This window comes from Sinocyclocheilus grahami, unplaced genomic scaffold (genome assembly GCF_001515645.1).
Source record: "Sinocyclocheilus grahami isolate Dianchi unplaced genomic scaffold, SAMN03320097.WGS_v1.1 scaffold127.1, whole genome shotgun sequence".
NCBI lineage: Eukaryota > Metazoa > Chordata > Actinopteri > Cypriniformes > Cyprinidae > Sinocyclocheilus > Sinocyclocheilus grahami.
The window spans coordinates 352,541-379,930 of NW_015505306.1; the positions used below are offsets into that span (position 1 = coordinate 352,541).

The 27,390-nt window shown below is 38.1% G+C and overlaps 3 protein-coding genes across 6 annotated transcripts; 1 reads left to right on the forward strand and 2 right to left on the reverse strand.

The window, feature by feature from the left end:
* Positions 1-621: 621 nt before the first annotated feature.
* LOC107590366 (40S ribosomal protein S11-like) lies at positions 622-2,957 on the reverse strand. The gene is made up of 5 exons (XM_016279072.1): positions 2,897-2,957; positions 1,906-2,036; positions 1,640-1,715; positions 1,279-1,408; positions 622-781 (listed from the first exon to the last, which is right to left on the reverse strand). Exons 1-5 carry the CDS (start codon positions 2,940-2,942, stop codon positions 658-660), a joined length of 507 nt encoding a protein of 168 aa, XP_016134558.1. The 5' UTR covers positions 2,943-2,957; the 3' UTR covers positions 622-657.
* Positions 2,632-6,087, forward strand: LOC107590365 (apoptosis regulator BAX-like). Its single transcript, XM_016279071.1, has 5 exons — positions 2,632-2,719; positions 5,140-5,188; positions 5,274-5,432; positions 5,559-5,694; positions 5,785-6,087. Exons 1-5 carry the CDS (start codon positions 2,689-2,691, stop codon positions 5,929-5,931), a joined length of 522 nt encoding a protein of 173 aa, XP_016134557.1. The 5' UTR covers positions 2,632-2,688; the 3' UTR covers positions 5,932-6,087.
* Positions 6,088-6,818: 731 nt separating this feature from the next.
* Positions 6,819-24,385, reverse strand: LOC107590367 (mitogen-activated protein kinase kinase kinase 14-like). 4 transcript variants are annotated; one of them, XM_016279073.1, is made up of 16 exons: positions 24,223-24,385; positions 16,983-17,223; positions 16,840-16,879; positions 16,542-16,716; positions 14,727-15,098; positions 13,017-13,151; positions 12,775-12,904; positions 12,560-12,688; positions 10,353-10,451; positions 10,105-10,262; positions 9,812-9,962; positions 9,391-9,726; positions 8,312-8,421; positions 7,971-8,109; positions 7,573-7,673; positions 6,819-7,468 (listed from the first exon to the last, which is right to left on the reverse strand). In XM_016279073.1, the coding sequence occupies exons 1-16, from the start codon at positions 24,358-24,360 to the stop codon at positions 7,250-7,252; spliced, it is 2,673 nt and encodes an 890-aa protein (XP_016134559.1). In that variant the 5' UTR covers positions 24,361-24,385; the 3' UTR covers positions 6,819-7,249. The 4 variants fall into 4 exon arrangements, with proteins under 4 accessions (XP_016134559.1, XP_016134560.1, XP_016134562.1 ...); XM_016279074.1 differs by lacking the exon at positions 24,223-24,385 and adding an exon at positions 19,367-19,454; XM_016279076.1 differs by lacking the exon at positions 24,223-24,385 and adding an exon at positions 19,087-19,114.
* Between the last annotated feature and the right edge of the window lie 3,005 nt (positions 24,386-27,390).

Here is a 27,390-nt window from a genome sequence, read left to right on the forward strand (position 1 = left end):
CGCCTTAAAGATGTTTTTGCATATTAGCTTGGAAATGATAGTGTTTCAACATTGAAAAAAATTACCCAACTTTAAATGAAGACTAAGCAAATGGCATCTATTTTCTACTTCATTGAGTTCAAATAGGATCTGGTTTTTATTACAGCAACTACCGCGAAATATTAATGGACTTCACCACCTACAATCAGATGTAGAGTACTCATTAAATGGGAGGATATGCATAGACATTTCTAAATGTGTAGGCAAGTCTCTCGGTAGTGATGGATAGTGACAGGGAAGCATAAAATAAAAACTCACCTGGCTGTAAAAGTTAAATCATTCATTAACATTAAATGAATTAATGATCAGCCTACAAAACCAATGTTGAGTTCATCATAACCTACATAAACATCAGTCACACTAATACATACAAATTTATTGGTGACCACTATAAAACTACATTTAAAGGAAAAAGGTGAAAAAAAAAAAAGACAAGCACAGCACTAAAATTACTTGGCTGAAAAAAAAAAGCATGTTGAGGGGCATATAAGAGCAGGATGCTTTTGCAAAGTGACTTGGAGACTAAATCAACAGTAAAAACAAACCGATTTAAAGAACAGATTTATTTTATTTTATTTTCCACAAACAATACAGAGGTGCCATATTGTTAAAACAGTTCTAGAACTTCTGGAACTGCTTCTTGGCTCCAGCTGCCTTGGTGACCTTCAGGACGTTGAACCTCACCGTCTTGCTGAGGGGTCGGCATTCGCCAACTGTAACGATGTCACCTAAAGTCACGTCCCTAAACAAACGGAGAACACTGATAAATAAGAAACTTTCAGCAATTAGACCTTATACAAATATCTCACAAACTAAACTACTTATAAACCTTGAATGCAAAGAAACCCTTTAGGTCAGGGGTCACCAAACTGTCCCGGAGGGCCGGTGTCCTGCAGAGTTTAGCTCAAACTTGCCTCAACACACCTGCCTGGAAGTTTCAAGTATACCTAGGACGACCTTGATTAGCTGGTTCCGGTGTGTTTGATTAGGGTTGGAGCTAAACTCTGCAGGACACCGGCCCACCAGGACAGAGTTTGGAGACCCCTGTTTTAGGTATTATCTGCTGCATCAGTGATGCCGTAAGGCAGTGTCGTCAGAGCCTGAGAGACTTGGAAGACCATCGTGAGAAAAAACATCATTTGCAGCTCACCACCTATTTAGAGCATGTGTTCAAATGCACAAAAAGGGTATACAACAATATTTCAGCCCCTAAAGAAAGCTCCAATGGAGAAACTTTACCTGAAGCATGGGGAGAGGTGGACAGACATGTTCTTATGTCTCTTCTCAAAACGGTTGTACTTGCGGATGTAATGCAAGTAGTCCCGCCTGATGACGATGGTCCTCTGCATCTTCATCTTGGTTACCACACCTGGAAAAAGGTGACAGCAGTTCACATATGTTGTATATCAATGGCCAGCATACAGAATCTTTGATTATCCAAAAAGGACTAAGACACACAAAAATGAGACACCGGGAAGCATCAGTTAAGCCATTAGGCATTATCCTCAAAACCCAAAGGGTTCGGAAGACCATCGTGAGATAAGACATCATCTGCACCCTAAATAAAGCTACAATTAGCCAGCAAAGTACACAGACTTACCAGACAGAATCCGGCCTCTGATGGACACGTTTCCTGTGAAAGGGCATTTCTTATCAATATAAGTGCCTGCAATAGCCTGGGGAAATAAAGCACAAGAGCTTTAATCATCTGAACTCAACTTGAAGTTACACAGTAAGCATATACAACTGCATCAGCATTGCCAAAAGGCAGTATCCTCAGAGCTCTCTTGGAGTCTAGGAAGACCATCGTGAGAAAAGACATCACCTGCGATGAAAAGTTTTGTTAGCACGCAAACACAAGCTCACCTCTCTGGGGGTTTTGAAGCCCAAGCCAACGTTTCTGTGATAACGCGGGAGCTTCTCTTTGCCACTTCCTTCAACAGCCAGAACCCGCTTCTTGTTCTGGAAGATGGTGGGCTGCTTCTGATAAGCCCTCTTAAGTCTGACATATGAAATATTAGTCAAATAAATAGAACAGTTTATTGACCGTTGTCTTGTGAAAAGGGTCCATTCCATACTGAACTCACACTCGAAGAGGAAAAACACCTTAATTGCTTTAAAGGGGTCATATGATGTTTTTTTTAAAGATCATTATTTGGTGTAAAGTTACTGAAACCACGGCTTCTTTCTTTGCGTGAACATTTGGGCGCATTATGCAAATATTTCCACATAGTGAGGTAGATATGTGGGGGCGTGTTAGAACGAGCCGTTTTAGGGGGGCGTGGCAGAGTCTTAACTTTGATAAAGAATATCTCTTTGGTTTTGAGACTTCAGTCTTTGCAACTTCAGGGATCTTATCTATGCACAATCAGCTTGTAACACTCCAAAGAGAAAGGAAAACTTGAAATCGCATCATATGACCCCTTTAAGATATGCAATTTGGTGCAGAGGCTGTTATTTATATGGCCAAAAGTACATTGAAATTATCATGAGATTTTTTTTATAACATGTCTAGAACGTTTCCTCTAAATCCCTGTTGTTATTATGAATATTATTTGAACGGTGCTGCATCAGACTGGTGCGTGACTTCCTTCCTGCCCAAACGTGACGTCACAAAGCGGAAGAGTTCTCACTTATTTTTATGCTAATATGGCAGCGCCGTCGGGCGGAGGCGATACGGGTAAGTGCCGCTTTCCTCTTCAAATGATGATTTTCGCCTGTTATTCCGATTCGTAACTCAAATGGCCAGCAGAGTATCTAGACTGATGCTTTAATGTGTATTAGAATACTATATACCACGTGAACTGGGAGTTTGCTCAGTGCCGTTCACTGTCACATCACCGCTGTCTGTCTGAAACGTTACACATACCGATCACCGGACGATGCGGAGAGCCACTGATCATTGACGACAATGACACGAGCTAAACAAACAGTCTTCTTTGGCTGGATCCCAAAGTGAGCCGTCTACACAAACAACATTTTTGGGCATCGTTCGCGTTCCAAAATAATTTTTTGAGCGTCATGGGCGCGAGCCAAATGGGCGATTTTTTTTTTCAGACCGCGCCGATGATTCCCAAAGATGCTGTCTTGGTAGGCAGCACCCTATTTTTGAGACACAGCCTCTGTGCGGTTGTGTTGGCGGTGCTCGCTGGTTTCCAGAAGAGGTGACCTCATCGTTTCAGTGCTGATCTGTTAGGAGGGGGGAGTAAACACTCATCACAGATGGGTTGCTCTCGGGTTAAAGGTATAGTTCGCACACACAAAACCAATAAAAGCGTCACCTTTGTCGCTTAATTATATGTTGTCCCAAATCTGTACTACTGTCTCCATTCTGTGGGGCATTAAAAGAGATGTTAGGCAGTGTAACAGCCTCAATCACTATTCACTTTCATTGCATCATCTTCCATATAATGAACGTGAATGCAAAAGCATCGCATACAGGTTTGAACCAACATGAGGGAGAGTGGATGATGACAGGGTTGTCATTTTTGGATGAACTATCCATTTAAAATCCTGCTGCTGTATTAATAAAATAGGTCCTCCGTTTGTGGCATGGGGTCAAATTGACCCCAAATTATAATATTTATATATTAAGTGTGGGTGATATGATCAAAATCGTATTTCATAATGTGAGAAATTGTATTTCACGAATATAATACATGCATATGTTGTAACATTTATGTTGTAATTTTAAATGCTAGTGAAATATCACAAGTATTGCTACAGGCAATTATTGAAGTAAACAATTAAATAGTTAGTAATAAAATAAGAACAAATAAATAACAAACAATAGGACAAATAAATACAATAAAACAAAGAGATGAATGCGTAAAAAGGTGCTTTAATTTTTTAGTAGGTTAGTCTAACAATAGGGTAGAAATTGAATAAAAACATTTTATTTTTGTTCTCTTTTATGATTTTTTTGCCCAAAACTGTTTGCGTTCATTTAAGACGCAAGTGACTGTGTTCTCATAAATACTTGGCAAGACAGGAGTTTTGAATTTTGGTTAATTTCATGGAAACCATTCAATGGGGGGTTATTTTGACCCCAACACCATTGTAGACACACGATTTGTACAGCCTTTACAAAACACATCTATCTGTAGAAACTTTGCATGCGCATTCATGACCCTAAATGAGAAAAAGTCACAAAATTTCAAGAATAAAAATTTCAACTAGTGTTTCATGCAATTTAAATATGGGTCAAATTGACCCAAACACACACACACACACACACACAAAGTTAAATACTTAAATAAGACCAGAAATGGATTTTGTTTCCAAGCTGCTTTTTGCACAAAACTGTTTGCGTTCATTTAAGACGCAAGTGACTGTGTTCTCATAAATACTTGGCAAGACAGGAGTTTTGAATTTTGGTTAATTTCATGGAAACCATTCAATGGGGGGTTATTTTGACCCCAACACCATTGTAGACACACGATTTGTACAGCCTTTACAAAACACATCTATCTGTAGAAACTTTGCATGCGCATTCATGACCCTAAATGAGAAAAAGTCACAAAATTTCAAGAATAAAAATTTCAACTAGTGTTTCATGCAATTTAAATATGGGTCAAATTGACCCAAACACACACACACACACAAACTTAAATACTTAAATAAGACCAGAAATGGATTTTGTTTCCAAGCTGCTTATTTTCATTTCTAGGTATCTGTAATGCTCAAAATGCTGTCTAGGTAGGCAGCTCACCCTGTATGTATTGTGCTGGTGTCAAGTGAAGATTTAAAGTCTTTTGTTTTATTTGAATATTTAAATAGGTGGTACTTAAAATGAGTTGTTTATGATATGTACTTGAGGGATTTAGCTTGAGTGAGTCTCTTTCTCCATTAGACAGCTCATGCATTGCATACTTGTGTCTTTACATCAACTTTACTCACCAGGAAACTGAAACCAAATGTGTGCTGATTTATACATGCACTGCTGAGTCACGTCACAAACAATATGGAACGATTCCACTGTCAGATGCTTATCTGTTCTCTTTTAAGGTCACATCTGTGTTGTTAAACCTGTGTATTGACATTTGTACTTGAGTATATTTTTGTATCGTTTTTAATTATTGTTATTTCCGATATTTGAAGGCATTGGCAATGACCAGATAATTGCCTTGGGATCTGCACTTCTCAATAAGTGAGTATCATCTTATGTTTTCTTCCCATGTTCTCTGGGTTTGTTTTTGATCATTACCTCTGTCAACTTGTCCCATCTCTCGCAGCTTCATCTATGAACGAGTTCGTCGTCATGGGGACAGCGAAGCTGAAGTAACCCGAAGTCAGCTGGATGGTGTTGAGTTGTGCGACCCCAACCATAAACGTCTTGGGCAGTGTTTACAACAGATTGGAGATGAGCTGGATGGAAATGTGCATCTGCAAAGGTAATGGATTGTGGATAACATCGCAACTGTCTCGATGTACCAAGTCACCTGCTGTGCTCGGAAATGCCCACAGGATGGCAATGTGCTGCAACTCATCCATACCTCTCCATTTTCATTTTGGTTTAGAATGGTAAATGACCCTGCTCTTCAACCAACTCAAGAAGTCTTCATGAAAGTGGCCCGAGAGATCTTCTCTGATAGGAAGTTCAACTGGGGCAGAGTGGTGGCGCTTTTCTACTTTGCGTGTCGGCTTGTCATCAAGGTGAAGACCTGCACGAGCTCAATCTCAAATGGAAATGCATTGTTTTGATGTTTTAAATATTTGTCTTATTTCTTATTCATGCACTCCTAGGCTATTACAACCAGGATTCCTGACATCGTCAGAACCATCATAAGCTGGACTATGTCCTACATTCAGGAACACGTTATTAACTGGATCAGGGAACAGGGCGGATGGGTAAGTCTTGACAGTGACTTTCTTATGCAAGCACTTCCTTAAAATCATGTGAAACGTCGGGTGTCGATGTGATATTTTAACACCGGCCACAATGACCGTTACCAAATCTACTGATGCTACAATAAACAAGATGCACAAAACAGCACGAACATTTAACTTTCGTAATGTGAAGCAAAATATCCAGGCAGTACTGTAGACATACACTACCATTCAAAAGTTTGTAGTCATTTATTTTTTCAGAAATTGATACTTTTATTCTGCAAGGACGCAATAAATTTATCAAAAGTGACGAAAGAAAAGTCAAGTCAAGTTTATGTGTACAGCGCGTTTCACGATACAAATCATTGCAAAGCAACTTTACAGCAAATTAAGTTTCTACAATATTTAGTGGTAGTTTATCAGTGGTGACTGTCAGTTAATGTACATATGGCAGAAATGTACGGGAAAATCAGTTAAAGACATAATCAAACAGACGATGAACACTATTAACAGCAATTATTATATGATGCAATCAAACTTCTAGCAAAATGTGGTAGTTCTGTATGTTGTTTCAGGGTTGGCATCATCTGAGGTCCTCTGAGGGGTTGGCATCATCTCTTCTCAGGTGTTCTGGATCCAGACTGAAGCTTGTGTAAATCCTAGTTACCACGGGATGTACACTAAAACTTAAATAAAAAATAAAGCTAAATAGAAATATTTTTAAAAACAAAAACGAATAAGAATGACAAGCACATAAAATTACTAAAACCTGAACTAAACTTAAAATGAAGCTAAATATAAAAATTATTTATAGTAATAAATAGCATAATGCTATCAATAATACTAAAATTGCACTGATGTAATGTGTCTGTTTTGTAGTTTTACTTCCAAAATGTTTGATTGGCATTCAAATCATTAAGGCAATAAGATCTTCCATGTAATGTTATCATAAAAAAAAAACATTTATTGAAGGATTCTTTAAAACACAGTTAAAACATTCTTAGAAAGGAGATCAATGATTCTTTACTTTGATGTGCATCTTTATGTCCCACAGGTAAACCATACTGACATTGAAAACTAATTCATAAGTGCTCAGGGTTTAAGGCAAATACTTGATCGGCTAAAGGCTTTAAAATCTTGCCATTAATCATGAAATTACTCCATGAAGGCCCACAATGATCTTCACAACACAGCACAACAAAAGATCTGCACAGTCAGTTAAAACAACTTGAAAATACTAAGAATGTAAACCAATACTATGGCAATGGCTCAAAAGTTTGACAGGTGAAAAGCACAGATGAGATTCACGATTACAAATTCAATGCAAAAGTACTTTGATTGGAACAGAGTGCTTAACAGAAACTGATTGGGGATGGAGAGATCAGTCTTTAGTCTCCAGCACCCCCTCTCTGATCCTCCAGCTCCATGGTAGTTTGCAGTTGGGGCCAGGCGTGCAGCAGGGGCTGTGTCCGTACTGATGATAGTGGCTGGAGTCGGGGGCCGGGACACAACGCAAAAACAGGCTGTTCTCTAGGACCTCTTTGTCATGGGGCACCAAGCAACCATCCTCTGTTTGCAGGCTGAACACGTTCTCCGAGATCTACCCGAGAGAGAAGATATTATCCTCTAGCAAGCACAAAGAGTAATGCAAATAAAACAATGTGCTCTGCATAACCACACTATACATACACACACACTGTTTACCTGATCGCTGATTCCTCTAGCAACGTGGCATACTTTCACCCCGGGCACCTCCCGAATATGAAAGCATTTCCCGTCAAAGTCCCTGATATAAACATCCACCCCTGAAGAAACAAAGAACAGATGTGAGCATGGCACAAATAACCCTAATAAATCGTCATCTACAAATATCTCATACCAATGGTATGTGTGAATGGAAGTTCTTGTAGCTTAACTGTGTTTTGTGGCAATATGTGACAGATGTAATAAAATATGTACACATCCCATAGACTTGCTGTTGTTAATAATATTAGCTTCAGGTGTGTTTGATTAGGGTTGGAGCTGAACTTTGCAGGACAGTCGATCGCCAGGAGCAGGGTTGGGCACCACTGCTCTAAAGTAATCAGTTGTTGTTCACACACCATCAAAGCAGCGGGGCAGAGGTTGATGCGTGGGGGCGAGCCAGTCCCTGCTGAAGCTCTGGCCATCTTGTTGGCTATTGTAAGAAAACACGCCTGAGCTAAGATCATCGCCAGGGCCGAATGACCAACGTCCTGAATCCTGGAGGAGAAAAAAAAAAAAACCTTGAATTTCAAATAAGTTGTAACTGGTTAAACTGAGATGCTTTACTAGCAAACAACAGGTGATGGTTGTCAAGAAGTTAACCACCACTCTTAATGTCCTTACAATGTATTTACTAGACATGTATCAGGTTAGGGGGAATTACAGGCTGCCTCATATTCAGCATTCTGAATTTGTTTACCTTCTTGTCAAAGTTTTCTCTAGTGGAAGGGCAGTCGCTACAGAGACAAGAGAGCAGCTGCTCCTGTAGCTCAGCAGAATGAGGCAGGGAAAGACTGCTCAGGTAGAAATCTGCAGAGAGAGTGAGACATGTGTTACATGCTACAGTTCAGATGGCTGTAATCACAAGATTGGATATTGACCAGCAGCTGAGATTCCATCCTAATATTTTTGATGCAAATTTTGGGATATGGGATAGAAAACAAAAATACTAAACGAAGACACCAAAATGCAAATAATATATATAAAACATATATGCTCGCTTGAGGTGGATACAATTTTATGTGCATAAATTACTATATGAACACATTTAACAAATAAAATCCTACAATGTCTCAAATAATTCACATCTAAAATAGTGTTTATTCTACATTATCGTTCAGAAGTTTGGGGTTGGTAAGATTTATTTTCATCGAAATCTCTTATGCTCATCGAGGCTGTATTTATTTGATCAAAAATACAATTCAGATTCTGAAATTTTATTACAATTTAAAACGGTTTTCTATTTGAATATAGTTTAAAATAGAATTTAATCCTGTGATGAAAAGCTGAATTTTCAGCATCATTACTCCAGTCTTCAGTGTCACATGATCCTTCAGAAATCATTCTGATATGAGCAAGAAACATTTCTCATTATTATCTATGTTATAAATAGTTGTGCTGCTTAATAATTTCGTGGAAAGTGATACGTTTTTGCATGATTTTTTCAGGGTGTTATTTTGTAACATTATAATTGTCTTTACTGTCACTTTTGATCAACTAAACGGTTCTTTGCAGAATAAAAGTTTTTTTTTTTTTTATCTTACCCAAACTTTTGTACAATAGTGTGTTTAATAAAAGAAGTGAAGTGGCTTCAAATTCCATTTCTATTATTTTGTACCAATTTTCCCAGAAGTGACAATGGAAACAATCTGCAAACTGTTTCTACGATTTTCGACATAAATTAAATTCACAACTGGGATGGAAATACAGCTACTATGAATCTGAAGAACAGCGTAAAGCTAGCCGCTATGAATATGACTTGATCAGATGGTGGCTCACCTTTCTCCAGTCTCCTCAGCTCTTGTTCCGGCTCCGGCTCGGTCTTGATGATCCGTGGCTCAGGTGAAGTGTTTTGAATGTGGAGCAGTGACTTCGGAGGACAGTGGTCATCGTTTCTTGTCTCCTCTGTCTGTTTCCACTGTTTTACCTTTTCTGGCTTCTCATTACCCACTTTCCTCTTGTGCTCCGAGCTCATCCACTGCAGCTCAGAGTTATCAGAGGACGTGGTTTGGTGGGATGTGGTGGGTGTGGCTGAATAGGCAGGGTCTGGATTCTCTGGCTTCCCTAGTGGCTTCTGATAGGGTCCTCCTCTCGCGCGGCTGCGAAGTCCCCCGACTGCAAATAAATTGATTTGTTTTTTAAATCGAATGAAATTGAATATACAGGCATTTGTATATGTTTCATGATTATTTATCGTTACCTCCTTTAAGTGCTTTAGCAGTTTTAACAAAAAGTTCTTTGGCAGAAGCTCGTTTGATTGGATCTTTCTGCAGTCCTGCTTTTATGACATCTGCTGTATAGGAGCTGCAGTCACATGGAATTTCCCTCAGTGGCGGAGGCTCTTCTGCTATCTGTCACCATACAAACACAAACAATAATTCTTAAGTGTTTGGTCAATGCAAATCTTGTAGGTGTCACAAAACATTCAATAAAATAAAATGTGACTTTAAAAGTGGGAAGGGCTTATTTAAACAGTTCCCAATCGTAGCTTACCTTGAGGAAGAGTGGGCGGGAATAGTAGCGGGTCCACGGATGACAGCCGTTGAGCATGTGCAGAAGCATACAGCAGCTGCTCCAGATGTCTGCTTTTGAAGTGCGCGGCTCATTGAGCAACACCTCAGGTGCCATATGAGTTTCTGTGCCTTTCAGACCTAAACGCATACAAAATTAGTTGGTCAACTTATGTATGTGTCTAGGTTCACTTGAAATATGTGTTTGAGGCTCTAATGAAATGTACTTACTCTTACAATAACTAAGCCCTTGTTTGTCCAATCTCTCGGAGTATCCAAAGTCGCACAGGAATGCATCTTTCCCATCTTCTGACAGCAAAATGTTATCCGCTACAAACATGAAAACACAAAGTGAGCTTTTAAAATGTAACTGTTGTACAAATGATACAAAATTGTTGTACTAATGTACAAAATGATCAAATAAATGCATAATTGTTATGCATAAGAAACTTCTTTTTTAAAAAGATAAAAACTCTTATCAACCCCAAGCTTTTGAACAGTAGTACCTTTGAGTGAAACAAGGTATTCAAATACCACCCCCCCCCCCTAAGACTAGCGATGTGTATTTACAAAATAAACATGTCTGTCAGTGGGCACATCTCTTCCCATAAGTCTCTGCTCTAGAAGTGGGGATTGGCCGTTTCCAGGAAAAGTTAAAATTGGAGTGTGTGAGACTTTCAGTTTCTACATTGCAAACCACAACTTGTCAACTGAACAAAAAAAAAAAAAAACTAGATTAAATTACTGATTATCAGACTATTTGGACAGCAGATGGCGCTGTAGATGTCAACGTAGAAAGGTTTGTTTTACCGCTTGCTTGAATTGAACTGCCCTTTATTAATCTGAATGGCTTATAAAGACATAAAGCTGCTCATTTAATCTCGTGTCCATCTGCATAATGTATGGTCAGTTCTTCAGGCCCTGTCTAGTGGCTTTCTCTTGATCTCCCTGTCTCTTCTCCCTCCCCCCTCATCTGAACCACATGAGTCATGCTGCGGGAAATTCCCAGCCCTGGCTTGCTCACATTGTACTCTGATCTCCTCTCTCTCACCACAGGTGCTGTTTCTAAGACTAGCGATGTGTATTTACAAAATAAACATGTCTGTCAGTGGGCACATCTCTTCCCATAAGTCTCTGCTCTAGAAGTGGTGATTGGCCGGTTCCAGGAAAAGTTAAAATTGGAGTGTGTGAGACTTTCAGTTTCTACATTGCAAACCACAACTTGTCAACTGAACAAAAAAAAAAAAAACTAGATTAAATTACTGATAATCAGACTATTTGGACAGCAGATGGCGCTGTAGATGTCAACGTAGAAAGGTTTGTTTTACCGCTTGCTTGAATTGAACTGCCCTTTATTAATCTGAATGGCTTATAAAGACATAAAGCTGCTCATTTAATCTCTTGTGTCCATCTGCATAATGTATGGTCAGTTCTTCAGGCCCTGTCTAGTGGCTTTCTCTTGATCTCCCTGTCTCTTCTCCCTCCCCCCTCATCTGAACCACATGAGTCATGCTGCGGGAAATTCCCAGCCCTGGCTTGCTCACATTGTACTCTGATCTCCTCTCTCTCACCACAGGTGCTGTTTGTCTCACCCTATTCCCCGGAAAAACAACTAAAGCCAGCCACAAAACCCAGCATTAGAATCAACTTCCTCAGCAGCAAATCTGTAGTTCTTCAAATTGCTTATGGCTCTAGGTAACACATTTGTTTAAAAAAACGTGTCATTTGCTTACAGTGTTTTCTGTAGTAAATTTGAAAAGACCCAATTCATAAAGCAATTTTATTGCACATATATTACTCTTTTATAGCTCAGGAGGCATGGAGTCCACCAGTACACGTCAGTGTTGTTTTTGTATTATTTTTACACTATTATATATATTTTTTTCATATTATGAATTAGCTCATTTCATTTTTATTAGCTCATTTTCATTTTTATATTTTCAGATTTCATTTTAATTTTAGTTTCAGTTTTAATACTTTTATTATGTGCTTTTGTCAATGTTATTGGATTTTTTATATTACTACTTTTTTAGTTTTAGTAATTGTATAACTTAAACTTAATTAAAATGCTGAATTTTGATATCTTGGCACATCTCTGAGACATGTGGAGACGTGGAGATTACAAGGGTCATTTTATTTCACAAAAAAAGTCTCCACATTTCTTCCAAATTTAATCTCAACTGTTGTTTAGAAGAAACAATCTCACTTGTGATTTTCCCATTTTCCACATAAATAACATGGAGACATTAAATGTCAATATCATGTCATCCTTCCACACAAATGAAATAGAGACAGTCTAGATTAGTGAAGAGAGGACAGAACAAATGCTCAAGCTTTTTGACTTTTGACGTTTAAGACTCCACATAGCTTCCACCCTTCTCGACCAATTAAATGCTTCAGTGGCCTTTTTAGCTATCCAGCCCTCACTCTGGACGTACCTTTGATGTCCAGGTGAAGGACCCGCTTCCTATGCAGGTGGTTTAGTGCCCCCAGTACTTGCTGAAGGTAGTGCAGGGACAGATCCTCTGGCAGGCGGCCTCGTTCCTCCACCAGCTGTCCTAGAGAACCTGAAGAGAGTGCAAAGTCAAACATCTTCATCCATCATCACAAATGAAGAGGTTGTGTGTCTACGAAGGCGCTTCTGAACACTTACTGGATTTAAGGTCCATGAAAAGGATGATGGAAGGACCTTCACGCACCACACCAAAGAGTTCCACCACCTGAGGAGACTGCAGGGCACTCCACGAGCCCACCTCCTCGCTGCTGAAACTCACCAACGGCACCTGAAAACACACACACGAGCATCCACACATCAACAGACAGTAACTTGCATTTGAAAACCAGCAGTGCCATCAGTCAGAACAATAAGATGGACACAAAGGGGGCCACAAATACCTTTTTGGCAGCACACACGAAGCCGGTGCCTTTGTCTTTGATGCTGTAGACTTCTCCGAAGGAGCCCTGCTTGAGAAATCTACAGCGTTCATACTCCCGTCCCTCTCTGTACTCATAATTCACTGGTTGTAGCCCCTAAAAAATGGATGCGAGATGTTGATGTCAAATGATGTTATGGATGTTGACTGGCAAATATGGTGTTCAAGCCATGTTACAATACACAATATAGTGACCCATATAACAAGCTACTGTGTTCATCACATCGTAGCATGCATTTCCCCTTTTTTACATTTAGATGACCTTTTTTGTCATTTTGCATTTTGTACATAAAAATTATTTAATACCTAAATTCACTTTTATTTTTTTTATTTATTTAGACAAAAAAAGGGTAGAATTATAATATATAACATTTAATATCTAGTTATCTGTGTGTGCATGTAACTACACTACCATTCAAAAGTTTGGGGTTTGTGAGATTTTTTGTAGTATTTCTAAAAGAAGTCTCTTATGCTTACCAAGGTTGCATTTATTTGATCAAAAATACAGAAAAAACAGTAATATCATTAAATATGATTACATTTGTTATGTTTTGTATTTGAATATATTTTAAAACGCTATTTATTTCTGTGATGCAAAGCTGAATTTTCAGCATCATTACTCCAGTCTTCAGTGTCACATGATCTTTTAGAAATCATTCTAATATGCTGCTTTGGTGCTTAAGAAACATTCCTTATTATCATCAATTTTGAAAACAGGTGACAAACAATTTGGATAATTTTTTTCAGGATTCTTTGATGAATAAAATGTTCAAAAGAACATCATTTATTTAAAATATATATATTTTTATAACATTATAAATGTCTTTACTGCCAATTTTGATCAATTTAATGCCTCCTTGCTGAACAAAAGTATTAATTTCTTTAAAAAAAAAAAAAAAAACTTACCTCAAAGATTTGAACGGCATTATTTAGCTAAATTCTTTTTCATTTCATTAAAAAGTACTGTTAATGTACCAAAAGTACCAAGTAATGTTACTTGGAAAAGTGCAGTAAATATTTATCCATCTTTCATAATGTACCTTATAATATTGTGATGGCTAAATAAGCTATTTTAGTGTTTTATTTTAATATTTTTTAACAAATTACTATAGATTTATAGTATCTATCATGTTTATTGTTATAGGCCCTAATTTCAATACTGATGCATCTTTATTACTTAATTGTTGAAAGGTTCTACAGAACTATTGTCATAAATGTCATAATTCAGAGCACATGACTAGCACAGTAAGTGTGTGAAGTGATGTTTTTTACTGTTTGCTTATTTCTATTTGCAAGGAAACTCCCTAAGCAGAACTAGGCTGGTGAGGTAAACACGAAACCCCACTGAAAGCAAGAAAAACAGGAAATCGACGACCGCAAGTCAACTTGGGCTACGTGAACACATGCATGCATGTGTGCTTGAGTTTCTCACTCTCTCTCTCTCTTCCTCTCTGTATTAGTAAGCCTATGTTGTCTTTATCTGTATTGTCTTTCTAGAAGATTCAGGTTGCGTGTGCCTGTATGACTTTTAGGTTGTGTACTTGTATGTAAATTTGGATCTTTGCGTGCAAGACAACACATCTATGCATCATGCTCTTTCGGTATGAGTTCACACATGTGTCAATTTCAACATGTTTTAACGTCATGTGTTTTAAATGCCATTTAAAATCACCTCTTTGAACAGGATCCCTTCATTCTTGTCGCTCTCCTCTCTTTCGTCCTCATCCCTCTCCCTCTCCTCTCTCAGCACATCTTTGACAAAGCAGTATGCAAAGCAGGGATCTTCAGTTGTAACAAAGTTCCTCAGGGCTGTAGCAGCCAGAGGGCATTCAGTCTCACTTCTCAGGGGAGAATTCAGCTCCTCACTCTCTTGGCCGTAGGTCTGGCAGGAGGAGAGGCTCAGTAAGGAGGTCTGCTGGGACTCCCACTGATAAGGGTTTGACGGGCCCTCTGTTTCCTGCACAGACACCCTCTCCGTACTGAGGCCACTGCTGCTGTATGTAGTACTACTGATACTGCTGCTGATGCACACAGGATCTATAACCTGAAACAACAGGACACAACAAAGTTGATTGGACTATTAGAGAGAAAGTCATTGAAAAGCACTGCATAAAATCAATGCTGATAACAGGAAAAATTCCATTTGGACCTGTAAATGTGTCCCTTAGGTAAAATGCTTCAAGCCTCTAGGGAGAGCTAAAGACGAGCTTTGTTTGACTCAATCATTAGCTAATCACTCATTTCCCACTGGGACATAATATAAACACAGCTGAGACAACAGTCTAGTTTTAAATCAACAGATAGTCTATATATATATATATATATATATATATATATATATATATATATATATATATTCAGTTTGAAAACAGTGCTTCCAAACTAAGTAACATTTTCAGACATCAGCAAAACTACGCTGGTGAGATACAGAGAAAACCTAAGGCGGTATCTCATGCATCCTTCATGCATTACATAATCCCAGGGTGCATTGTGATAAGATCAGTGAAAATTTGCATTAAAAAATTATTAAGTAGTAAATAACAATTTTTTATTCACTACTGAACAGTATCAACAGAAATTGTGCCATTTTATTAAAAAAAGCACTAATTCAGTTCACTTTGTAGTGCTTAATAGTTTCAAGCTGTTATCTTAGCAACATGGTAATGTCAGATTCTGCTGGATTCAACTGCTTAGTTCAATAACAGAGTTAAGGCCTGTTCACACCAAGATTCAGTTTGAAAACAGTGCTTCCAAACTAAGTAACATTTTCAGACATCAGCAAAACTACGCTGGTGAGATACAGAGAAAACCTAAGGCGGTATCTCATGCATCCTTCATGCATTACATAATCCCAGGGTGCATTGTGATAAGATCAGTGAAAATTTGCATTAAAAAATGATTAAGTAGTAAATAACAATTTTTTATTCACTACTGAACAGTATCAACAGAAATTGTGCCATTTTATTAAAAAAGCACTAATTCAGTTCACTTTGTAGTGCTTAATAGTTTCAAGCTGTTATCTTAGCAACATGGTAATGTCAGATTCTGCTGGATTCAACTGCTTAGTTCAATAACAGAGTTAAGGCCTGTTCACACCAAGAACAATAACTATAATGTTAAATGTATTAGCGTCTGCACCACTCTGGCTGACAATTTTTTTTATTGTTCATTAGATGGGAAAACATGTTCTAAAAGCAATTCCAATGATATCGCTCCTCTGTTGTTATCGTTATAGCTGTGGTGTGGACTTTGGAATTAGAATGATTACTAAAATGTTACAACTACAGATATCTTAATAACCTTGTTAAGTCTGTCTGAAGTCACACGTCACCTTTTCTGGGTCCAAGCGCTTTATCAGATCCCAAAAGCAGACAACAAAAGATTCTAATATGAAGCCGTGGAATATATCTTTTATTAAATTCAACCCAATTTGTCTGATGCCCTCCCCTCAGCTCTATGACAATTACAGCAATTAATTCGGTCTAACCTGAATAAGAGATGATGAATGGAACTCGCCGCTGTCCTGTTCTGGCACGCCGGTGACTTCCACAGACTCGCTTGCTCGGCTGTCCTTCTCACCCCGTTTTCGCCGATGTTTCTTATGCCGCTTCTTCCTGGGCCGACTGCGAGAAATAGTGCCAATAAGCGACTGGGAGGAGATGCTAAAATGCGACCCATTTTGTGGTGGAAAATATATGTCAGAACACATGAAGACATAAGTAAGTTGCAGTGATATATTAATTCCTGGTATTAAAAGAGAACATAATGAAACATAATGACTTTACCTGCCATTGGGGCAGAACTCCTGTGAATCCTGGGACTCACCTGTGGAAAAGGGAAACAATTTAGCCCAAATCTATATTTGGAAAAAAACACTGAGAAATTATCATGAGTTCCTCTGTTTGAGTCTCTTTAAATCAGTACTTACACTCTGCCTGTGCAATAATCGTTTGTTTCTCTGTCCTGTGTGTCCACTCATAGTCGGCAGTTCCTTGATACATGACATTCTTGAGGTAGTTACTCAAGTGATGTATTTTGTCCAGCTCTCCTGCTTTGCTCTCTGTGCGAGAGGCTGGGCTCGAGCCGGGGCAGTTGAGAGCTTTAATATCTCTTTGGGCCATGTGGGAGAACGGGACAGTGGAGTTCAAAAATCGCTGCATCTTGAAATTCTACAAAACAAAGAAAAAGTTCAATACATCAGTTCAGTCTCATATTGCTCATACGACAGAAGTAACATTGGATGTGTCACTAAATCTCACAGTGCTTAAATATGATCCGTCATTCTCTTTTTGTCTCAAGCACACACAGCCTGATCGAAACCGCTTTGTGGATAAAGATCCCACACACCTGGCCTTCACTAACCAGTGCTGGCTATGCTAACTGGCAGGGGAGGGTATTTGCTTTCAAATACAAATTCATTAAATCTTCCCTCTAACAGTGATTGGTCACAAAGCCTGAACTTTGTACCTACTGAAGGCAACAGAGGACACTGCTCTGTGTTTTCAGTCAACACAAAGACTCTATTCTTCACTTTTACACTTCCTGCTCCTCAAGATTGATCTATGGAGCGGGAGGAGCCGCTGAGGGCGAAAACATGAGCCTTCTGCTTATCAAAATGAAGGCGGGCCCTGTGCGGATCACACCACCGCAGCTGTGTTTTGGCACTGTTTGACAGGATGATGTTGTACAACCCACATTAAAGTAAGCTAACCAGTCTAACTATAATGAATCATTTTGGTACTGAAAATGCCCTAATTTAGAACATTATATCAAAGCATTATCTCTGATGAATTACAGAAGTAAGCTTGTTATCATAAACCTAACATCAGTGACTACTTCTCACTACTTCATTGTGGGTATATGTGGGAGGTAAACGTATCAAGAAGACCTTTTTCCTTGTTTGACTGATTTATGATATATTTTCAAATCAAATTCCTCAGAAGGTGTGGTTCAAATTTTTCTTCTACTTCCTCATTGTTTTGAAATACAGTAATGCTTTTGATAATGGAACTTAGTATGTATGATAAATAGTAGTTGTGCCTTGCCTTAAGCATTAAACATAGAACACCTTAAGGCTGGAATACACTACACAACTTTAGAAGTTGACGCTAGTTGCTGAAGTCAGAGCCAGTCTGCAGATTTTATTAGTTGCCAGATTTCATAGAAAATCACGCAGTTTATGACTTTTTAGCTTCAGACTATGAATCCATCCAGTCGGTGGATATCAAACATGTTTGATATTTTGAACCAGTTTTAGAACACATGTTGTTTTCATTTGTTAAGCGTCTCCTAGCAAAAAGACACACATTTCTGCTTAAGTTTGTTGTGATCTGACCGATTTTAAAGTCTGGTAGTGTGTGATCCTCAGTTGTTTAGTGTATGATGCCTAGTGTTTTAAAATCTGTTCAGAGTCGGGTAGTGTATTCCAGCCTTTAGCAACTGTATAGCAACCAATAATTGCTATTTGGGCTTATAATAAATTTTGAACCTTTGAACAAACTAAAACCACTCAGAACACCAAATTTTGCAGAAGGCGTGGTTCAATCTTTTCTTCAACTACATTGTCTGCAAATACAGTAAAGCGTTTGTTAGTGGCGCTTGTTAAGTATGAACAAAAGTAGTTGTGCATTGCAAAGTATTAAACTTTGGTCTACATCTTGCCTCTTTGAACATGAATGATGCCTTAAAACTGTGCCACTCAGATCACCTTAGCAACTGTATAGCCACTAGGGTTGGGCGATGTCTACCAAATTGGCATCGGACGATGTCTACATTGAAACATCATGATGGACGATGACATCATGTTGCATCAGTGAGCCTTTATATGACCCCAGTTAATCTGTCCCACACTCTCCCTTTCCCTCTCTCTCTCTTATACCTCTACACTAAGAGAAAACAGGCCTCCATCTAAAACCAACGTCATCCGTGTAGACGCTGCCAAAGGCTTATTGGCTGCAAGGAGCCAAATCCTCCATTTTAATAGCTAAAGGAGAAGCTGTTACATCATCAAAATGACTTCAGAGAGCACTCACAGCACTGTGGGAAGATAAAAATCCATCTGACAGCACTCCATACATGAGCAATGGAAAAATGTTGCAAGAAAGTCCTGCAGTCGAGCAGCCTGTAGTTCCTCACACTGAGAGCAGTTTCACACCGCATGATCACATGAGACCCCAGCAGAGACTGACATCATGAGACCGGCAGTGCTTACTGTCCTTTCCATTACAGTACAGCCATCTGCATTCATTAGCAAAACTCGCCCATTTTAATCAGGCTCACAAGAAAAAGCAAAAGAGAGAGAAGAAAACATACCGCTTTTTAAATACAGCTTCAAATGCACAGAGCAAAGCGTGCGAGATCTCGTATGATGTGATCCAAATAGTCGTTTACTAACACTATCACAGCCGGTCCCTCCTCTCTCTCTTTTAGTCAGCTACACCTCTAACGATTGATCCTGCTGGCGCTCTGCCATGTTGAGAGTGGCTGCGCTCTGATTGGATAGAGCTGATTTACGGGAAATCCATCTCCATTTCCCCTCCCTGCGCTGCCCTCCTTCTCCTCCCGAGGCTGCAGTCAGGCTCTCAGTAACTTCACCTGCCTGAAAGCCTCTCGTTCTTTAACTGATCTTTCTCTTGTACAATTAGATCCACCTCAAATCCTTAGTTTCCATTTATGTGTCTATGTTTTTGGCATTTATCATCTTAAAGGGATAGTTCACCAATTATTATTCTGTCATCTTTTACTCACCCTCATGTCATTCCAAACCTGTATGACTTTCTTTCTTTGTGGACAATAAAAGATATTTTGAGAAACCACTGTTCTTTAAAATATCTTTTATGTTCCAGAGAAAAGGTCAAATCATAGGTTTCAGAACTACATGAGGGTGAGTAAATGATGACAGAATGTTCATTTTTGGGTGAACGATCCCTTTTCTAAACGAATTCTTTCTTGCAAGATTGTGGACTTCGCTCAACCAAATATTAACAGCTTTTCCTGATAAGCAGTGGCGTTTAAAATGTCTAATTTATATGTCGAGGTGATGAAGACCTCATCAAATTGAGAAAGGTCAGATCTTGCTCATCTAGTGTAACCTCACAATTCGCTGACGAATATCTAAGCCTACATCCAAAATGCTGTCGTAATATCACTCAGTGCACAAAGCTAAGTTCAATAACTGAAGCCCAAAGTGTACTTTGGTTTTTACATGTACACAATAGGGCATGCATATAGTGCAAAGTACTAAGAAGTTATCCAGTTATAAAAAGTTGCTGATGACAGTGAATAGAAGCATTAGGGCCACGATTCTCACAAAATGTATGCAATAAAAAAATAGCTAAAAAAGACTTTTGTCCCTAAATGACTTCTATGTATACACCTAAAAGCTACACACCATGCTTGTTTTTTATAACTGGTTTGAGTGCTTCACTGAATAGTTTTCAAGTTAGAAATAACTTAGCCAGCTAAAAGCTATGTTAATACAATAAACAACCTCATTACATCACTATTTTCTCTTTGAAGGAAATGGAGCTGAAACCTTTTTATGAAGATACACACTGCCATTCAAAATCAGTACGATTTTTTTGAAATAAATGAATCATTTTATTCAGCAAGGATGCATTAAATTGATCAAATGTGACAGTAAAGACATTTATTATGTTACAAACTATTTCTGTTTCAAATCCTGTTCTTTTGAGCTTTCTATTCATCAAAGAATCCTGAAAAAAATATATTACGTTTTCCACTAAAATATTAAGCAGGACAACTGTTTTCAACATTCATAATAATAGGAAATGTTTCTTGAGCACTAATCAGCATATTAGACTGATTTCTGAAGGATGATGGGAAACAGACATGATTTTTACTGCATTTTTGATCAAATAAATGCAGGCTGGTGAGCATAAGAGACTTCTTTCAAAAACAACTTACCGACCCATACATTTAAATAGGGATGCACCAAATGTTCGGTAACAGAAATTATTTGGCCAAAAATAGCAAAAAAAAGCTCTTTCGGTGTTCGACCGAATAAGCGAAAAGAGAGAATAAACTACCGAACAATGAAAGGACGCGATCAAATAGCAACCAGAGTAGAGTGAGAGGCGCAATGCAACAAACATGTCAGCAGTGTGGAAGCATTTAAAACTGTCTGAGAAAGACGCAAAAATCATTTCAAGCACCGACAGCGAGAGACTGTTTCGTACTGCATCACATGTCTTCGATGAGAAGAAGACAGGGTGATTGTTGCTGGTTACTGTATGATGATTGAAATCGCGAAATGGCCTTAAACAATTAGTAAATAAACTGCAGAACGTTATGTTTTCTAATACACCCACGAATTGCATGTATTCTGACAGCGCTGCAAGAGCTCGCGGTGCTATCTGCTTGTTAACCAGGGTTCATAGTCCAAAGCGTGAGGAAAGTCTGCGCTGAAACATTGTTACTCCGCAGTTGCTCAGTCATATTTTTATGATTTTTTTTACAAGGCACGTGACAATGCGATACGTGCGACGTATTCGTAAAGAGACTCATTTATAAATCTGCTGTTGTTAACAAAAAGAAGCGTCGAGGTCTTCCTGCACGTTTCCGCCAAAATAAAAGTTGATGACATCACTGAATTCAATGATGAACTGTCTTTAACTGAAAAATGAGTGTTTACTATTGTCATTTTGCATTATTGACACTATTTTCCTAATTAATGCTGTTCAGTTGCTTTGTCACAATCTGTATTGTTAAAAGCGCTATATAAATAAAGGTGACTTGACTTGACTTGACTTAAAAAGCACATTTTGGCTATTTCATTTGTGCAATGGTGAAAAAAATTGGCAAAATACATGGGGGGAAAAACTCGAAAAACCGTGTTCGGTATTCGGCCCAGTGTTTCATTTTGTTCGGTTTCGGCTTCGGCCAAGAATTTTCATTTCGGTGCATCCCTACATTTAAATGGTTGTGTATTATTCACAAATATGTATATTATTCAAAGCCACAAAAAGCGAGAAAACACAACTAGCAAAGCCAATTTCACACGGCAAACTTTTTCTAGGCACGTTTGTCACAGTCAATTAATGTTCAGGCTACTACAGAAACGGGAGTTAAGCCGCACCCTGCATCTGTCATTTCTAATCAACAGTTCAGGGAAATGGTGTGGTTTGGCTTGTAACGTTCAGACAAAAATTTGTTATCGGACGTTAACTTTTCATCAACGTATCAAAAACTCACAGCCTGCAATTATTAGTTTAAAAAAAAAAGTAGACATGCAGGTTCTGCTTTTTTTTTTTAAATGTCGAAAGTTTTTTTTGCAGAAGTGAGAACACAGCTACAGGCAGATGAGGAAGAAAGCACAAAATGACAGCCAGTGGATTCAACGATCTATGGTATACAGAAATGTGGATGTTTTGGGCAGCTCAAAGAGGAACAGTGTGGTATTGAGGCCAGGGACAGGGCCGAGAAGGAAAACACACATGCTAAGAGGTATAATGACAGCCTTTTACAACTGAAGTGTGTGACAAAAAACATTGGTTTAACCAAAGGGTATGTCCACTTCACGATGACTATGTGTGTGTTTGTAAGACCAGACATTACAGAGTCTTTATCACTTCATAACACTAACACTTATTCTAACACTTATAAATGGTATATATCAATTCCTAAACTGCTGCCTTTTCACTTTACACATTCAAAAAGACGGTTGAAAGTGCAAACTGGTTAAAGCATGAAAACCAACTCAAGACACTACAGGTGAATAGGGTCAAATTAATAAATATCACCCTACTTTCCCAGTTAATTAAATCACATTACATTAAGTTTTGTATCACAAGTTTTCTGAAAAGTTATGTTTACATATGCAAATTAGGAAATATCTTATTAAAAATGCACTAATTTGCACACATTTCCAGAACAGAAACAGAACATTGGATAAATCAAGGTTCAACGTTCCCGATTAATTATGTTGACATGTTAGATCCATCACTCCATAAATCAGAAAATACTGTCAACAGGAAATTTAAAAAATCACCCTGTTTTTAAGAATGAAATTTCATATAAATCAGGCGAATTATATTTTTATTATTATATGATTATAAAACTGTAAAGTTTGGTGTATGTAAGTGCTACTGAAGTGGAGATTTTTGCCTTCTGCATGAGGGGGGGAAAAAAACATTTGAAGAAAAATGCCTTTCAAGATATCTACTGTAATTGAAATGTACAGATGCAAATATATGAAATGTAATAAATTAAACACTTAAATGTGTATTTTGGATCTTTGCTTTCTGCTAGTCTGAAATAATGTGTTATAAAAACAAAACAGCTTCAAAATTGCCCAGTGCATGAAAAAAAACAATAGTTTTGCTTGTAATGTCATGCCTTGAAAGAAAACAGATTGAAACACACACACACACACACTGAGACTTTTTAGGCAGTGACTCATCCACGCCCCCACACATGAACAAGATGCTTTTGGCCTAAGTAAGTCCTGCTCTAAAGTCTAAACTCAGGGACCGGAGGCCTGCCAGATCTGGACCTGCTGCTCAGCCCACTGCAAACAGACCCCCTAAATACCTGTCAGGGGCCCCTCTGCACATTTGCCGCCAAGAGACACACACAAAACATAAAAGGATGTTGCTATGCGACACTATTTCCATCGCATTACATAAAAAGCTTTCAAGGACAGACATTAAACACGTAATAATAGACTTTAGCGCTTATATAGATACTGTACATGAAGGGGATATGGACTGTATTTGCGCACGCTCGCACACTCAAGATAACTGTTAGAGTTGCGCGACTGTATATATATGATGTCTGTTTAATTAGTCACATTATAGGGAGAAAAACAAAACTAGTTTTGTCTTACACATTAACTGTTACTCGTCATGTCTAAGAGATGTGTGCACGAAAAACCTTTTCACAACGACTTTATTTCTTAATAGGCTTTTAGACATATATTATATTAACAATCTTTCGAAAGTTCGTGATCAGGTAAAGCGCTAAAACATTTTTAAACGAAGAAAGGCAGAAGCGTTTAACTTCCTCCTCCGCGCCTCCGCCATTTCGGACAAAGTCAAGAGAGAAAATCCTCCGAGACAGAATTCGGTGAATTCACCGGTGTGTCCATTAAAGACAGGCGTTCGTGACGGACACTATAAGGGTGATTCAGTAAAGTTAAGGGGACTTACCTTAATTTGTATTAAATAAGACAGGAGAACGGTCTTGCGTCGGACGGAGTCGAGCTCTTCTGATCGCTCGAGACGGAAAGACGAAGGATGCATGTCAAAACCTAGTGAGCTGCATACATAGACAGCATGTTTGGGCATCACATACGCGTTAGATAGGCAGTTCACTAGATTTTCAGACACACGAATGGGACAGAACGGCTGAAGATTCATTTTGAAAGTAAAGTTTTCTGAAAGCAGAGCTGAGGTTGACGTTAAATGGCCAGATAGACTGTTTGTATCAAAACATGTTTGTTTTGTGAATTTTAATGAATTAAAATTAAACTGAGAAAATGCAATAAAATACAGCTTAAAATTGTACAGTACAATGCACGTGGAGCAACCATAACATACTTTTTAGCCATGATAAATTAGTAGCATATAAGATCTCAAACTTTTTATTCTACTTTTTATTTTACTTGAAACTTTCTGGTTTTATTTTATTCACCTACATAAAGGTGTTTGAGGTATATTTAATGGGAAATAATGTAAATGCGACCTACCCACTCACACCTGCTCAAAAATGTAGGAAATGTCCATATTATTATATTATTCCATTTTATCTCACAGCATTTGAAACTGTGCAGAGGAGGCTAAACTAAACTAAACATTTAGTTTTTAGTTTTAGAAAGTTAGAACTTTTTTTAAGTCTTCCTTTTAATTTCATTTTTAGGAAAATAACTATTGTCAATCATTCATCTGGAATGTTTTGGTCTACAGCACCATCTACTGGTACTTTGGCATGCACAAAAGCAAGAAATATCTTATGAGAGGATGTGGAAAAATTTGAAAGTAATATCATTTTGAAAATGGGCCACAGTCAGTCAGCCTGAGAATCCTGAGATGTTTTTAACTCATGTCTAACTCCACGTAACAGTTTCCTCTGCTCTGTCCATCTTGGGTAGAATACAAGAAAATGGAGTGGATTATGTAGAATTTGATCTATGATCAAATGATCTAATCTTTGACTGAATTGTCTCATTTATTTGATGCTTTTATTTTGTTGTACATATGTTTTGGATGAAACTAAAACCTCAACAAACTTTGTTTGCCTTTCAGCTGTGGGAATAATCACTTAAAAATATTTGATTAGCTATGGGCGATGCTATTTGAACAACATTTGTTGAGCCACCCCAATCATGCCTTTTAAAACTGGTGATGCCATAAAATTATATACGAGAAATACTCCTGTCATCTGTACTTGTGGGTTGAGTATTTGACAAACCTGCATAGGCCTATATGTAATTTGTCAGTTTTTGACTTATTTGAATGACTATATCTATTACAGTTTATGCTGTACAGTGAAGGCTTTTATGATGTATACTAACTTAGTACTAATGCTGAATTTATAGATAGATTATGTCCCAATTTTACTCCTTTTTAAAATACCTTGTACAATAACAGTTCCCTAAATTTATTGGAGAAATGTTGGATGTCACTATTACATTAATGATTTTTTTTATTTAGCTAATACGGTTTTATATTAGCTACAGACATATAAGGGTGGGCTGGAAAATTGAGAGTCAAGAGATTTCCATTTGATTCAAAGGTTGTCTTTTTTTTTTTACTTTGGCAAGCTTGTGAGCCGATATTTTTGTTGTTGTTGTTGTTTTCTGGCACCAGAGGGGGCCCTCAAAGTAGGCTACTAAAAGACATCTGACAAAAAGAATCACACGAATGATAAATGTTATATATACGTAAAACAATAATTAAGACAGAGATTTCGCACGCGCTCAGTCGATCTCTCTCTCTCTCATTCACTGTCTGTTTAGGCTTGTTAAGTGCAAATCTACGGAGCCTCTGTGCAAATCAGCATGGTACACATTATGTTATCATTACTAACTTGTTTAATATTCAGTCCACATGCATGAAGTGTAAAACGAGAAGGGCATAACCTTATGAAAAAATAAAACAAGGAAAAATCGCGGTTGCTGCGGTTCTTGCATTCCTCTGCGGTTTGCTCGTCAATAGCGCGGTATTGCGATATTGCGGTTATCGCGACAGCCCTAGTTGGCCCCAAGCAAATAAAATTCACAACAAATATTAGACAGTTTTTGGAAGTAGACTGTCAATTGTCAAAAAAACAATATGCAGAGGTTTGCATTCACAATGCATGTTAATAAACCACATCATAAATAAAACTAAAGTCAGAGTTAATTTGGAGCATCAAAATTTGCAAACTGCTCTGAGATAACAACAACATGTAGAAGACATGAGAACTCTTCAGATGCATTTGTTTTAGAAAAAGCTCTTTCGTCTTTGAACATTTGCATTTCTGACTTTGTTTTGCTGATCATCTAAATCAAATTTTAGCATTTTTGCCTAGCATGTGGTTATGATTTTTTTTTGATAGGTGGTTGGTGATAAACTCATCGTTTTATTCACTTGTTATCCAAGACCGCTTACAATAGTTGGTCATGTTAAGCTTCACATTGTGATATGTTAAGCGGAATATAACAACAAAGCCCATGAAATGTTGGAAGACTAAAAGTAAATATTAATAGACGTCCTACAGAGGTCACTTTCAGAAATGCATAATTGTGGTCATTCTCCCTTGGGTTTTTCCTTTTCGTTTTGCTCATCTCTGTCTTAGTCAAGGCAATGCATTGTGAATTCAAATGCTTTGCGTGTTTACCTGCATTGTATGGCTATCTTTAAACAGCAATGCCTCTTGCTGACTGTGGTCAGCCATACCAATGTGTTAGTCTGTGTACTTTCCTTTCAGGTCTTGATGGAGCGGTCTGTTTTGTATGTTTGTTGCTTCACCTTTGTGCCTTTATTCATCATTCATCTTTATTCATGAAGTACGTTTATATAAATCTTTCTTTTTATGCAGCAGATACAGTAACAAGCTTGTCTTTAGTTGACTGTCGGCTTTTTTTCCACTTGGAGTGCATGGCAAACAACCAAATGCACTGCATATATTTATTTGTGAATACTTGAAGAGCCCAAAGAGGCTAAATGAAATCAATCGCATGGAGTGTTTCAAGATCACTGCATTTTAAACCAATCGCTGTGTGTGTTTGGGCGAGAGAGTCCACTGGTATTGGTTTGAATTAGACTCAAATCTAACCGTGCACAAGATTGGACATAACACCATGCAGTTTTCTGTGGATCGTTTCAGCATTGCAT

What these genes read in the sequence shown, in the direction of transcription:
- LOC107590367 (XM_016279073.1), bottom strand. Translation starts at nt 24,360, where the DNA reads ATGCCCAAACATGCTGTCTATGTATGCAGCTCACTAGGTTTTGACATG. An exon ending in TCGTGTGTGCTGCCAAAAAG is followed by an intron (nt 12,905 to 13,016) that starts GTATTTGTGGCC and finishes GTGTGTTTTCAG; the next exon opens with GTGCCGTTGGTGAGTTTCAG. An exon ending in CTAGAGGAATCAGCGATCAG is followed by an intron (nt 7,469 to 7,572) that starts GTAAACAGTGTG and finishes TCTCTCGGGTAG; the next exon opens with ATCTCGGAGAACGTGTTCAG.
- LOC107590365 (XM_016279071.1), top strand. Translation starts at nt 2,689, where the DNA reads ATGGCAGCGCCGTCGGGCGGAGGCGATACGG. An exon ending in GTCGGGCGGAGGCGATACGG is followed by an intron (nt 2,720 to 5,139) that starts GTAAGTGCCGCT and finishes CGATATTTGAAG; the next exon opens with GCATTGGCAATGACCAGATA. An exon ending in GGATCTGCACTTCTCAATAA is followed by an intron (nt 5,189 to 5,273) that starts GTGAGTATCATC and finishes CATCTCTCGCAG; the next exon opens with CTTCATCTATGAACGAGTTC.
- LOC107590366 (XM_016279072.1), bottom strand. Translation starts at nt 2,942, where the DNA reads ATGATCAGTGGCTCTCCGCATCGTCCGGTGATCGGTATGTGTAACG. An exon ending in GGTGATCGGTATGTGTAACG is followed by an intron (nt 2,037 to 2,896) that starts TTTCAGACAGAC and finishes ATGTCAGACTTA; the next exon opens with AGAGGGCTTATCAGAAGCAG. An exon ending in GCTTCAAAACCCCCAGAGAG is followed by an intron (nt 1,716 to 1,905) that starts GTGAGCTTGTGT and finishes TTATTTCCCCAG; the next exon opens with GCTATTGCAGGCACTTATAT.